Source organism: Mastigoproctus giganteus, chromosome 6 (genome assembly GCF_048544385.1).
Source record: "Mastigoproctus giganteus isolate SK-2022 chromosome 6, ASM4854438v1, whole genome shotgun sequence".
NCBI lineage: Eukaryota > Metazoa > Arthropoda > Arachnida > Uropygi > Thelyphonidae > Mastigoproctus > Mastigoproctus giganteus.
This window is the reverse complement of record NC_143580.1, coordinates 233,854,511-233,867,577: the sequence shown is the minus strand read 5'-3', so window position 1 is coordinate 233,867,577 and position 13,067 is coordinate 233,854,511. Positions and strand designations below refer to the sequence as shown.

Below are 13,067 nucleotides of genomic sequence, written 5' to 3'. Positions count from 1 at the left end.
CTGGCAACGTCCAGCCAGAGTATGATGGGCAGCGTGGCTCACCTCCCAGTGGTGGTTACCGGCAACATAGGGTCCCGTTTGGGCCCCTGCGGCCAAGAAACCAGAGAAACAATAGAACCCAACACAATACTATATTAATACAACATGTCACACACATTTCTGGCATTTACAGATTCTGTATACTTCACAAGAATACAAATGGTGCAGTTGTGTGAGACCACAAGTGGCGCCTTACCCTAAACACTATGTCGAAGTTAGTTTTTTAATCCGTGGCTGAGTTAGTCGATCTCATTGCTTGGTTTTTTTCCCCAGAATCTGGGGTTTTTCGTCAGCAAAATAGACAAATCGACCAGAGAACACACGCAATTAACAGACATAAGACACAAAGTACGGCAGATGAATTTAATTGTTCAGGTGGCCTAAAAATAATATAGTTTTGTCGAAGTTAGTTCAATATCAGGGCAACTCGTTGTCCAGGCAATCAAAATATGAGATAAAACAAAAACGCTTTGCCATTTCACCTACTTCGGTTATTTACTGCAAATAAAAATGATACTGTTCCCTAACTTGTTCGGTTTGTGAATTTTTCGTAGTCAGAGGCCCCTCGTGGGTAGCACAGTTGGTAGGATCGCCATCTTCCCCACATCGGCTGAAAAAGACCTGAGTTATAATCCCATCGATGATGGGAGGAATTTTTATGGATTAACATGGCTCAGTTAATCAGTCTCAGGCGAAGGTTGCGTATGGTTTTTTCTCTGGGAAACTCGGGTGTCTTGTCCAGCAAACGGAAAATCGACATCAGAACGCACGCAATTTACAGACCATATATACGGAGCATTATCGCCTTAGGCGCCAGTACTCCTAACACCCAAATCAGAGGCTTTCAGCGCTAAAACCTTTTTAGTATAAAATTTTTGATGTAATGGAAGTAACATATTGCAATTGTTTTCATCGATATCCATAATTGGATACGTCGACCACGTTGTGTTAAATTCTGATGATTGCGAACAGTTCTGAATTGCTTAGTGGATTGTTGCTCTGTCTTATTGTAATTGTGCCTTTTAAGGTACGTTGAAACTCCAAAGGAGCTAATTCTTCCAACTTGGTAATGTGTTTAATGAACAGAAGGTTAAGCAATAAGAAATCCTCAATTTAAAAATGTTTCCCATAGGCAGAGTAAAATATTTATAAATTCTGAAATAGTACTTAAAAATTATCCTTAACTTATAGTAGTAGTAGTGGTAGTAGTAATGGATGCATGTGATTCAAGAGCTTATTATTATTACTAGCCGTATAGTGCAAGGAAGCCTGAGGCTTATGCTGCACCAGCTAAAAAAAAAAAAAATTCGAGTAACTCTGAGAGAGAGAGAGAGAGAGAGAGAAGGGAGTCACCAAGAAAGAGAAGAATGATGATATCCAGCTCAGGACACTGGGTGTGCCAAGCCCATACTCACCAGACGCGAGCCCCTTGGGCATGTAGCATTAACACAAAAAAAAAAAAAAACCCTATAAAAATAAAATATATAAAAAAATTAATTAATTAACTGATTTCACACATCCATTCAATCTAAAGTTTGTCCACTCCAGTTCCTATTTGAATTGTTTATGGGTATCCTTTCATTTTTATTTTTGTAGTTAATATTTTGTAGTAAGAAGAAAACTTCTTATCCGGGTTCTACTGTATTTAAAATCGAGTTTAATTGGAAATGTAATATGAAAATGTTGACTTGAATTTTTCACCATATTTTTTGGCAATGAAATTTCGAAAAAATAAAAGATAAATTTTGATTAAAAGTATTTTTAATTTCTAATTTTACTTTTTGTAAAAAAGTAAAATTAGAAATTAATTCTAATTTTAATTAGAATTAAAATTGTAATTTAGTTCTTTTTGTAATTTTAATTTAATCAGTGTTTGATGAAACTATTTTAATTTCTATGTTTTGGTTATATAATCTTTTTGATTTAAATTGGTTTTTTTTTTTTGTATTTTGTAGTTCAAGGCCAATACGCATCAAAGTTGTAGATCATGGCTGTTTTTTTTTTTTATTTCATAAGCAATGACATGTGGTTGGGCAGCTGTTTACTGCAAAACACGTGAGGATCTGCGTTGGTGATTTAACATAATTGTATGAAAATGAATGGTGTTAAGAGTTTGCATAAAAACATTAATCTTTTAACAACTTGTACAGATTATTTGTGCAACACATATTTGAGATCGCTTTTCTTGTTCATGAATTACTCGAATGTATCTTTTAAACAAAAATCAATTAATCATTCATCGAAAGTAATAGCATGCACAAAAGTAAGTATCGCTTTAGAAACCTTATGATCCGTTCCGGTCTAATATTACATTCAATTTATTTCTAGTATTATTTTACTGATATTAATTAGTTGCTCTCTTTTATTGGTGCTTGCTTGCGAGTGATATATTTCATGCACATTTAATTCTCAGATCACATTTTCCTGAATGTATTAATACAGTTAATCTTTAAGCGAAGATCAGAATAACATGACATCAATATACTTACACAGTTGCTTAATTGTAATAGTGGCATGTGATGCAAGAAAGAAAGCGCATGAGTTTATGTAGCATCAGCCAAAGAAAAAAAAAAAAAAACAATTTCATACATCCATTCCCTCTAAAAGTTTGTCCAGTTCTTCCTTGAATTTATTTAACCAATCAACTTTCACAACGACAGTTGGAAGTTTCTTCCAGCAATTAACCATCCGCTGGCTAAAGGCAAATTTCTGCACATCTGTTCTATAACTGTCTTTTCTCAAGTTGAATTTATGCCTGCCCCCTCAGGTTCATAATCTCCAGCAGAAGATTCCCATCAGAATACTGCTCATACTTAACCCATTCAAGGCCTTATACACCTCAATCAGATCACCTCGCAGGTGCCTAGTCTCCAGCCTGGGCCGTTTTAATGCATGGGTACACCCGGCGGATGCCAGAGCCTCACATGTTGATCCTAAATAACTTTTTAAAAGACTCTCTGTCCCATATGTTACGTTGCAGTCGAAAGCACCGCAAACACAGAATGTAATGATATACGAATGATGTTTTAGGCTTTCGTTAAATAGTTTAAAGTGTTGAAAATATTAATTTAAAAAAAAAATAATTAACTAATTTAATTCTTGCTTATGATTATAAATTAATATATATTATTTAATTATAATCATATAATATAATTATAATTTTTAAGTGTCTGTTACGCTCTGTGCAAAGCTTCTCGCATGCAAAGTTACTTCATGGATGCCTTATAGGTCCGCCGCAGATCTACAAAGTATTGCACAGCAAATTGTATTATTTAGATTCACCGCATCATTGTCAGGTTATTGCAGTTGGCCACCATACTGGTTCTATTATTTGTTATATAATAACCTGTCAGTCTTCGCCAATATAGTATTTTACATCCTGTTGGTCAAAAAAGAAAAAGAATTTAATAAAGGAAAAAAAAAAAATCTCCATCGATGGGGTATTTCACTTTGACGTGGTATTGGAGCATAGTTTCTAGTAGCTCTTTTAATACATAGGGTTAGGAATGTGACTAAGAGAGACCCAGAAAAAAATTAAAACAAAATTTAAACTGAATAGGGGCCACATTTGGAAATTCGCTGGGGGCTCGAGAGTTCTTAAAATGGCCCTGTCTCCAGCTGCTGCAATTTGCAGAACTTAAGCATTTCTTGGTAAGAGGACCCCTTAGTTCCCCTCACCAATCTTGTTGCCCTTTGCTGTACACACTCAAGCAACTCTACATCCTTTCTAAAATGAGGCCTCCAGACCTGTATGCAGTACTCAAGACGTGGCCTGACCATTGCCTTATACAAAGGGATAATTACCTCCTTTTCCCTACTAGCAAAATTCCTGTATATCACTTACAAGACACCATGACCTGCTCTGGCAGCCTATCTGCATTGTTCAGAAAACTTCATATCTGACTGCACAATTACTCCCAGATCTTTTTCATTTTATACCACCCTAAGTGTAGTACCACACAGTTGGTTGGTTCCTTTTTTCTGGGGTTACTTCTACATTTTACCGATATGCAGTACTTTGATGCAATGTTAAACTTCAATTCCCATTTCTTGGCCCATCTTCCCAAATTTTCTAGCCCCTGTTGCAGTAGCACCCTGCCATTACTGTCATTAACAACCCTGCTGACCTTTGTATCATCTCCAAACTTCGACATTAAGCCCCATATACCTTCATCAATATCATTGATAAATATACAAAACAACAGTGGGCCCAACAATGAACCCTGGGGGACTCTATTAATAACATTAGTTCATGAATAGCAGTGTCCATTGATTACCACTCTCTACCTTCTCCCACTCAACAACCCTTTTATCCATTGTTGCAACTTACCTTTGCCTGATGTAGCCCAGTGGTCAGGAGCGAGAGTGCATAGCATGGATTCCTTGAGTGGACTGGAGTTCAAGCCCGTGACTCCTAAATACGATAAATATTTGTATTGACGATTTATTGTAAACTCTACTGACTTGGTTGTTGTGCCGGAGTATAAATAAAAAAATTTTAATACCATTCTGCTCCAATTTGTATAGTAGTGTTCCATCGACAACAGTGGCAAAAGCTTTCCTGAAATCCAAGTATATGATATAAAAATTATTTTTGGCATCCAGTTTTGGATTGGCTATTAATAATTTTGACCCTCCCAGCATAACGAAGGAGCACACCCAAAAATTTTGTTTTGTGGGTGCAAGGGAGGTAGAAGGCCATGCATTCCAGTGTGATATCTTTTACATGTGCCAACACTTGATAGCACAGTTGTATACTATTAAACAAAAATTTCTTGTGGGAGGCTTATCCCTCATCAGCACTCAACATCAACTGTACCAATAAATTTAAATAGTGCTTGTTTCTGTTCACCAGCCATAAAAATCAATTCAGTGTTTTGTAACTTCTGATCACTAGCCAAGTGACGTTTTAACGTCTTGAGACTTTCTTCAGTGGCAAATTCTGCCACAAGTCGACCACAGCCACTCTGTTTCTTCAGTCTAAACTTTCCAGAATAAACAGATTTGACTCTCTATTTATTAACAACTCCATCAAACTAACCTGAATTCATGAGAAGGTGTTGAGAAAAATTTTAGATTCACTCATGTGAAGCTTTTAAATTTTGTAGAGTTGTTATCTCCAGTTTCATTGAGCTTGTTACATTTTTATTTTAGTTCCTTCCTTTGTTAATTAAGAAATAAAATAAAACTTCTTTTGACAGTGCAGTTGAATAATATTGAACAAAATATATTCTTGAGAGGCTTTATTCCTTCATCCCCCCTTCCTCATGGGTGCAAGCAGAATTGTTGAGCATAATCCAAAGTATGAAAAAGGACCTCACGTGGGGCCTGGAATATATCCCTACTGTTTTATGGAAAAAATGTGGAACCACACTTGTAAAGCCATTACTTCACTTAATAAAATTGTTCTTTGAGAGTGGAATCTATCCAGCTCAACCGAAAAAGGCCTTTGTTACCCCTCTTTACAAAAAAGGAGATCCATCCTCACCCAACAACTACAGACCAGTTTGTCAATTAAATACACTCTCTCAAAGATAATTGAATCCATTGTAATGATGCAGCTATTTAACTTTATGAAACATAATTTGTCAGATTACTCTCATGGATTTATCAAGGATTGTTCCACCTGCACAGATATGATTTCGTTTGGCTTGAATATATCCCAGGCTCTTGACGAAGGAAAACAAGTTGATTCCATCTTCCTTGATTTAAGCAAAGCCTTCGACAAGGTAGTCCATCAGAGACTAATCAATAAACTGCATCGCTATGGTCTCAGAGGACTGACACTAAAGTGGGTTGCAAACTACTTGGAAGGTAGAGAAATGTCTGTAACATTTAAAAGTAAAATCTCACATCCTTTCAAGCCTGAAATTGGTGTCCCACAGGGTTCATCCTTAGGCCCACTATTATTTTTTATCTACATCAACGACCTGCCAAGTACCCTTGGAGACTACCAAATCAAAATCAACATATTTGCAGATGACATAAAAATTTATAAAGCAATTTGCAGTACTAGTGACTGCATCATCCTAAACGAAGCTCTTCAACGAGTTATTCAGTGGCTGAAGGAGAACAAAATGGTAGTCAATGAAAATAAGTGTGAGCTGATGAGCTTTGCCAATGCACACAAAAAAAATAAACTTAATTTTTCTTATTGTATCAACAAGGCAATCAAAAAAGTTAGTACAGCCAAAAATTTAGGTATCTTTATTAAAGAATCATTTTCCTTTGATGTCCATGTCTCAAACATTGTGAAGGCAGCTAACAAAAAACTAGGTTTCCTGAAAAGAATTAACTGAGACTTCAATCAATTGGCACTTTTCATCTTTCTCTACAAAATCTATGTTAGGCCAGCCCTAGAATCTGCTTCATAGGTCTGGTCCCCACATGCAGCTTACCAAATATAAATTGAAAATATTCAAAAAAAAGAGCAATACAGTACATTTGCTTCAAAAGTGGCCTTGAATATGCCCACCAAATACGGAGGATGCAGAAAGGTCAGGAAATCATATCCCGGAGCAATATGGCCTTAGTTGCTAATGCTCCTAAAAAAAAAAAAAAACCCTTGAATACAATGAGAAATCCTACCAGGAGTGGTCTGTATTCTTTAGACTTGAAATGCTGGAAGAAAGAAGAGATAAAGCTGACTCACTCCTTTTTAATCAGCTGTTAAATTGTACCCTGAATTGCCCTCATCTCGTCTCATAAATAAATTTCAATGCACCAACAAGAGCTTTAAGAAACCATCCACTGCTGAAACCATCCTATGCAAGAATAAATTATGGATACTACATCTTCTATAACAGGACTGCAAAATCAATCAACAAAGCAAATCTGGAGATCTGAAGTGACACCCCTGGACACTTAAAGAGGCAACTGAAATTGCTAACCTCATCCGTTACCTGAACCTTAAAATTGACTCTTCTTGCAAGTTCTAAGACTCTGATTGTGTAATGTGTGTGTGAAGAAATACCAGTGCTCTACCTTACTCTTACCTGTTCACTTAAATAGGACAGATCAGGCCTATTTTTATTTATTTAGTTTTATTTTTATCTGTAAACTTCAATTTCCTATTCTTTTTATGTACATTTACTTTTTGCTTTACTTTGGAAATGCTTCTGCTTTGAAGCTGTATGATAATGCTTTGCAGCTGCACCTTCAGGCATGTTTGATTGCTGTTAACAACAACAATAATAATAATAATAATGCAGCTATGCACCCAACTCAACTGTGCCAATAAATAGAAATAGCACCTGTTACTGTTTGTTGGCATTGCGAACAAAACGCAATTTTGTTGCGTTTTGTTGACAATTTAAAGCAAGTCAGTATTTTGCAACTCAGATCACAGGCTAAAATGATCACCTTAACACCAGGGTAGCAATTTCAGTAGCAATTCCACCCCAACACTACCTTTATACCTCTCTTTAGTCTGAACTCCTCAGAATAAAAATTAGGTTCTTCAACATCAACTCCATCAAGCTAGCCACCTGCTTTGATCTTGCCCCTGATATCTGTATTCATGACAAGGTGTACAGAAAAAATATTTTAGATTTACTGATATGAAACTTTTAACTTTTGCAGACTTCTTATTTCCAGTTTCACTGAGCTTGTTACATTTTTATTTTATTTTATTCTTTTATTAAAGCTACACTTGCTCATTTCATGTTATTATTATGTATGTGGTATTGCCCATACTTTATTTGATGATAATAAATTATTTTATATATATCCCCTCCCATGAGTGTGACTGTTCACCCAATAGTAAATACACTAAATCCTGGGCCTCCCCTTCCCAGATTGCTGAACTGCTCCACATGATCTCTAATAGCTATACCAAATACCAAATCAACCATCCAGTCCTCCCTCTGACACTCAGGTTCTCCCCTTGCATTGGCAGACCTGGCAGTATGATACTTTGCCACTGTATGTACCTGATACAGTTGTTCAGCAAAGATAGGCTGGGTGAATAACATCATTTAATTTAATTTTTCAGAATTTCTTTTGGTTTCACAGGTCTGGATTCTAATCCTTCCAGAGACTGGAAGAATTCTTCATTTAAATTGTAGATGGAGGGAGTGTTTTCTGCCTACCTCAGCAGCCTATGCAACAGAAGTTAGCTTTATTAGGGTCTTTTACAGACAATACACAGTAATGAATATGAATTTGAATACCATATAAACTGTAAATAATGTTTGATTAATTATTAGCGCTAAAAACTCCTTGAATGTACAGTGGCAGACAAAAACTTCACCACCTTAAAAAAGTAATATTTGTAGTGAAACATATAAGATGTTTGATTACAGTCATTTTGTTTGTTGCAAAGCAAAGGCATTGCGTCGGATACTTCTGTTGCTTTAGACAGTAATTGCATCAGCCGTTTCTATAAATACGGTGTTGGAAGGGTACACACACTCATTAGTATCCTGTTTTGCAGAGGTGTAAGCATGGCTGCATAGGTTCAGTTGATACCAAGAAACAAAAAAGTGTAGCTGCTGCTCTGTCCCAGGAAGGGCTTTTTACCTTTCGTGTGCTATTGCTGATAAAATAGGCTGCCAAGTCAACAGTATCCTGGGTGCCAAAATTAAAGCGTGAAACTGGCAATGTGAAGAGAAGACCTGGATCAGGCCATAAGAGAGTGACTATGCCTTCCCAAGATCGATATTTGAAATTGCTATGCCTTCGTAATTGCCATGCTAGTGCTCCTGATCTTTCAGATGACCTTTGGTGTTGAAACAAGTGCACAAACTATCCAAAGACTACTTTCGGAAATTGGTCTGCAAGCCTATCGGCCCAAGAAGAAGCCTTTGTTGACCCAACAAATGAGGAACAAGCAACTTGCTTGGGCTGAAACACGTTTCATGGACAAAAGACCAATGGGATACCGTCATCTTTTCTGACAAATCTAAATTCAACCTGCATGGCTCGGATGGGAAGTGATATATCAGAAGACAAAAACTGGCAGCATACCATCCTGACTGCATAACACCTACTGTAAAGTTCTCAGATGGTCTGGGGGATGCATAACAAGCAAAGGGGTGGGGCGAATTAAGTTTAATGGAACGATGAATGCAGAAACCTACCCTGCTATCTTGGAGTAGTGCCTGAAACCCATTATTAGGGATCACTACACAGATGTCCAAAACTGCATTTTTCTTCTTGTCTTCTTGTCTCACAAAGTTTAAAACATCTTACACCAATGTTTTCCCTCGTTTTTCTCTTTTAAGGTGCAGTCATAACTCAGAAATGCTGGCAGTGTTGGACTGGCCCGGCAACAGTCGAGATTTGAACTCATTTGAAAATTGCTGGTACATAATGTCATCTAAAATTGTTCAGAAGAAGCCAACAAGTAAGATTCAGCTGCAGGAGAGCATTATAGGGATGTGGCACCATGAAATTGGGCAACCGTATATCATTGCAAGACTGTAACTGCAGCTCGAGGAGGAACAAAATCTTGAGGACTTATTTTGTTGATTTACAGTACATAATACTATTACATTAATAAACTTGTCATTTCAGTTTGTACATGTATATGCAATAAAATGTATGTTTGGTTGTCATGATTGCCATATTTTTCATTTCCATTAATTACACATTTTACCTTTTGGGAAGATATTTATGGCAAATAGGTATATCAGGTGGAGTCTTTTTATTGGATTTCATTCACAGAGAGATATATATCCCATCTAATAAATGCATTTAGAACATTTCTGTAACCCAGAATGCCGCGCAAAACACATTATTTGCAAAATTCACAAGTGATGCAGTTTTTTTTGTCTGCCACTGCATATGCACTTATCAACAAAAGTTAAGGTATAAATACCAATTCTTTAATTGGGATGTAGATGAGGGAGTGGGGAGTCTCTGCACTCGCTGTCTCATAGACGTACTGTTTCTGCTGCATGCCTCTTCTACAGATACTTCCATGGGCACTGTTCTTCTGAATTAGCTTCTATAATTCCTGCTCTCTCTTTCAAAACAGTCCGAACACGTGCCGCCACCAGCCAACATCCATTTACTGTCCAACTTCAAACTCACAGAACCAACTTTTCATCTTCCTCGTTTATTCATTCAACTGCCGTTTTCTGGAACAACCTTCCTTCATACGTATTTCCTGAAAATTACAGTCTACAGAAGTTCAAGTGCAATGTCAACAAATATCTTCTTTCGTCTTCACAACCTCCAACCCAAGCACGGTACTAAGTACTATAGGTTCTAACACCTCTTGTGTTTGGAGTTAACATAAAAAAAAATAATGATTAATTATTGATGCTAGAAGCTCCTTGAATATACACAATGGTTAATACTGTATATAGATGATAAAAGTACAATACTTTGCAGAATAATTCATACAAATCAGTGAAATTTGGTATTGTTGTTAGTAGGCCATTGTGTGCCAGTTTTATGCTACTACAGTTACCATTTAAAGTGCATTTTGTCTGTACAAGACTGTTTCATAGGCAAATTTGCTTGCTGTGTCAACTGATAAAGCAGAATAATTTTATTGAAGGAGACAGAAAAAATAATCTTTGATCTTCATTCAAAATTGTGGTAACACCTTGGTAAACACTTTTCTTATGACTAAATTTTCAGTTAAAATTTATCTAAATTTTTTTTTCTGTTTGTCCATATTGAGTTCTGATACAACCATTCTAATGATGATAACTTCTAATCAGTGTCCTTACCCAGTCCACAATTTCATCAGTTTTCATGAATACTGAATGGCCTGATTTTTCATTATCTTCCATCCTCCCTCTTCCTTCTAAAAATTGTTTATGCCATTCAGACATGAATTCTTGATATAGCATCTTCCCCAAAAACTTGAAACTTATAGCTTTCAGTTGGTGTTTTCTTTAGTTTGAAGTTGATTCTTTGTTCGATTATTTTGTCTGTCATTTTTCTAGAAAACTTTAAAAACACAAGGTAATCAAAACCTGTCTCACTGCAAAGCGAATATGCATGTTGAAATGTGACTTGGCAGAGAACTAGGGAAAGATTCAAAGTCAACTTCTATATGTTTGTTTCACAGGTGATGCTTGGTGTGTAGTGGCTGTTTGCACAGTCTTGTTATATAACAGCTGCACCTTGTAATCATCCCAGGATACCTCAGCACTTTCATCGGCTTCCAAAACATATACCAGTATCAGTTGACTGAAACAACAGATTATATTGAAATACACGAAGAAAGTTCCCTTTACCTCCAGAGATGACACTATCTCTATTTTTTATTTATTTATTGTACTAAGTGGTTCCTGCAAAATTTGGACAACCCTGCCATATATTTACAATACCATACATTCATATTACAGATACAATATGTAATATTGTACAGAGAATGAAGTAGGTCCATTCAAAAGTAGGTAACAATGTCCATCCACACAAGAACCCTCCAAGAAGAAAAGCATAATCCAAGTCACACACAGTATTTTAAAAGGAACTGCACGATCTTACTGGAATGTTCCAATGTACTTATAGTGTGACATGCAATGAGTCTGCCACAGCACAAGGAACTGCACATTGCCACTGAGCCATCTGAAATGTTTTTTTCTGAGAAAAGCAATAGATAATCCACCTGAAGTCATGCAGCAGAAGGATCTGCATTTACTAAATTCGTAATGCATAGAACAAGAAAGTGTAGTAGAAAGTTACCAGTGAAACTGCACTAATAATGATGTGATTGCCCTGCTAAATGATCAGTGCAGCATAATGAGTTGCAGTGGTAGTTCCTTAGATGAGACTAAGAGGTGAATTACCTGTACCTGTTATCAGTCCACATGTTGTTGGTTAGTAGAGTGACCATCTCTGCATGAAGATTGATGCAGTGCATAAAAATAAGTGCAATGCAAATATCTACAACTGATGGTCTTCTTTACATTACACAGAGAAGATTGTCTTTCTCTCTGAAATGATATGGGCATCATTGCCCACACAGGGTAAGCCCTCCCACCTATAATTAGAATGGTACCACACATCCTGCACCTAACCTGTTGAAATATTGAAATCTGTTGTAATGATCACCCAACCTGGTTGTCTCCAGTCAGCCACAAGACCTCATTACACAACGCAACAGTTAATTTCCTTGCTCCTCTATTTGTAACAAGATTAACTGTCTTTGAAATATCTGGATGGCAAACACTTGGAAGGATTTGAAATCCACCTCTTGTTACTATCAGAAATTGTTCACATTCAGGATTCAACATATGTAGATTCAGTGACCCTTCTATTAATTCATTCCTAAGATTGGAGTCTAGCTCTTGATGTAGTGAGATTACTCTCATTACTCTCATCATCAGTGGGATCAACTGACGATGTTACCAACAGTAAATTCTAAGTGGGAGGCATTCAAGCAATTAATCGTGGAAACTACTAAAAGTTTCATACCTATTAAGAAATATTGTTCAAGGTTTAGCCCTAAATGGTTATCTAATGAACTAATGAGACTCATAACAGAGAAGAAAAATGCATGGGATGCATATAAATTATCAAGTGACTCAGAAGCTTATGGCAGATATAAGCTAGTCTGTAAACAGATCACAAAGGAGGTTAGGCAGACGAAGGCAGATTACAAGAAATCCTTGGCAAAACATGCTAAGAAAAACAGCAAGGATTTCTTTACTTACTTATATAAACTCTAAAGGGAAGGGGATGAATCTGATTGGTCCACTTGACATTGATGGTTCGACTGTTGATGATCCTGCTCAGATAGCAAACAAACTGAATGAGTAGTTTGCATCTACATTCACACATGAGGAATTATTAAGGTTTGAAAAAGGCAGAAGGTAGCAGAATACTTAAAATCAAATTGTAGCAGGATACTTAATGATTTTGTAATAACTGAGATCAGAGTGGAGGAGAAATTGTTGAAGTTAAACATAAGAAAAGCACCTGGGGTGGATGGGATCTATCCAGTTATATTAAGGCGCCTCCATAGCCAGGTGGGAAGGAGCAACAGTGCGTAGCACATGCTTCTTGATTAGACCGGGGTTCGAGCCCGTCACCACTAAATACGGAGGATGCGGAAAGGTCAGGGA

At 36.7% G+C, this 13,067-nt stretch overlaps 1 protein-coding gene across 1 annotated transcript in view; it reads left to right on the top strand.

The window, feature by feature from the left end:
- The first annotated feature begins 2,134 nt into the window (after positions 1–2,134).
- Positions 2,135–13,067, top strand: part of Mocs1 (Molybdenum cofactor synthesis 1) — a 68,174-nt gene continuing 57,241 nt past the window's right edge. The window contains exon 1 of the mRNA XM_090376463.1: positions 2,135–2,302. Coding sequence (XP_090232589.1) covers positions 2,135–2,302 — 168 coding nt within the window. The remainder of the gene's footprint in view (positions 2,303–13,067) is intronic.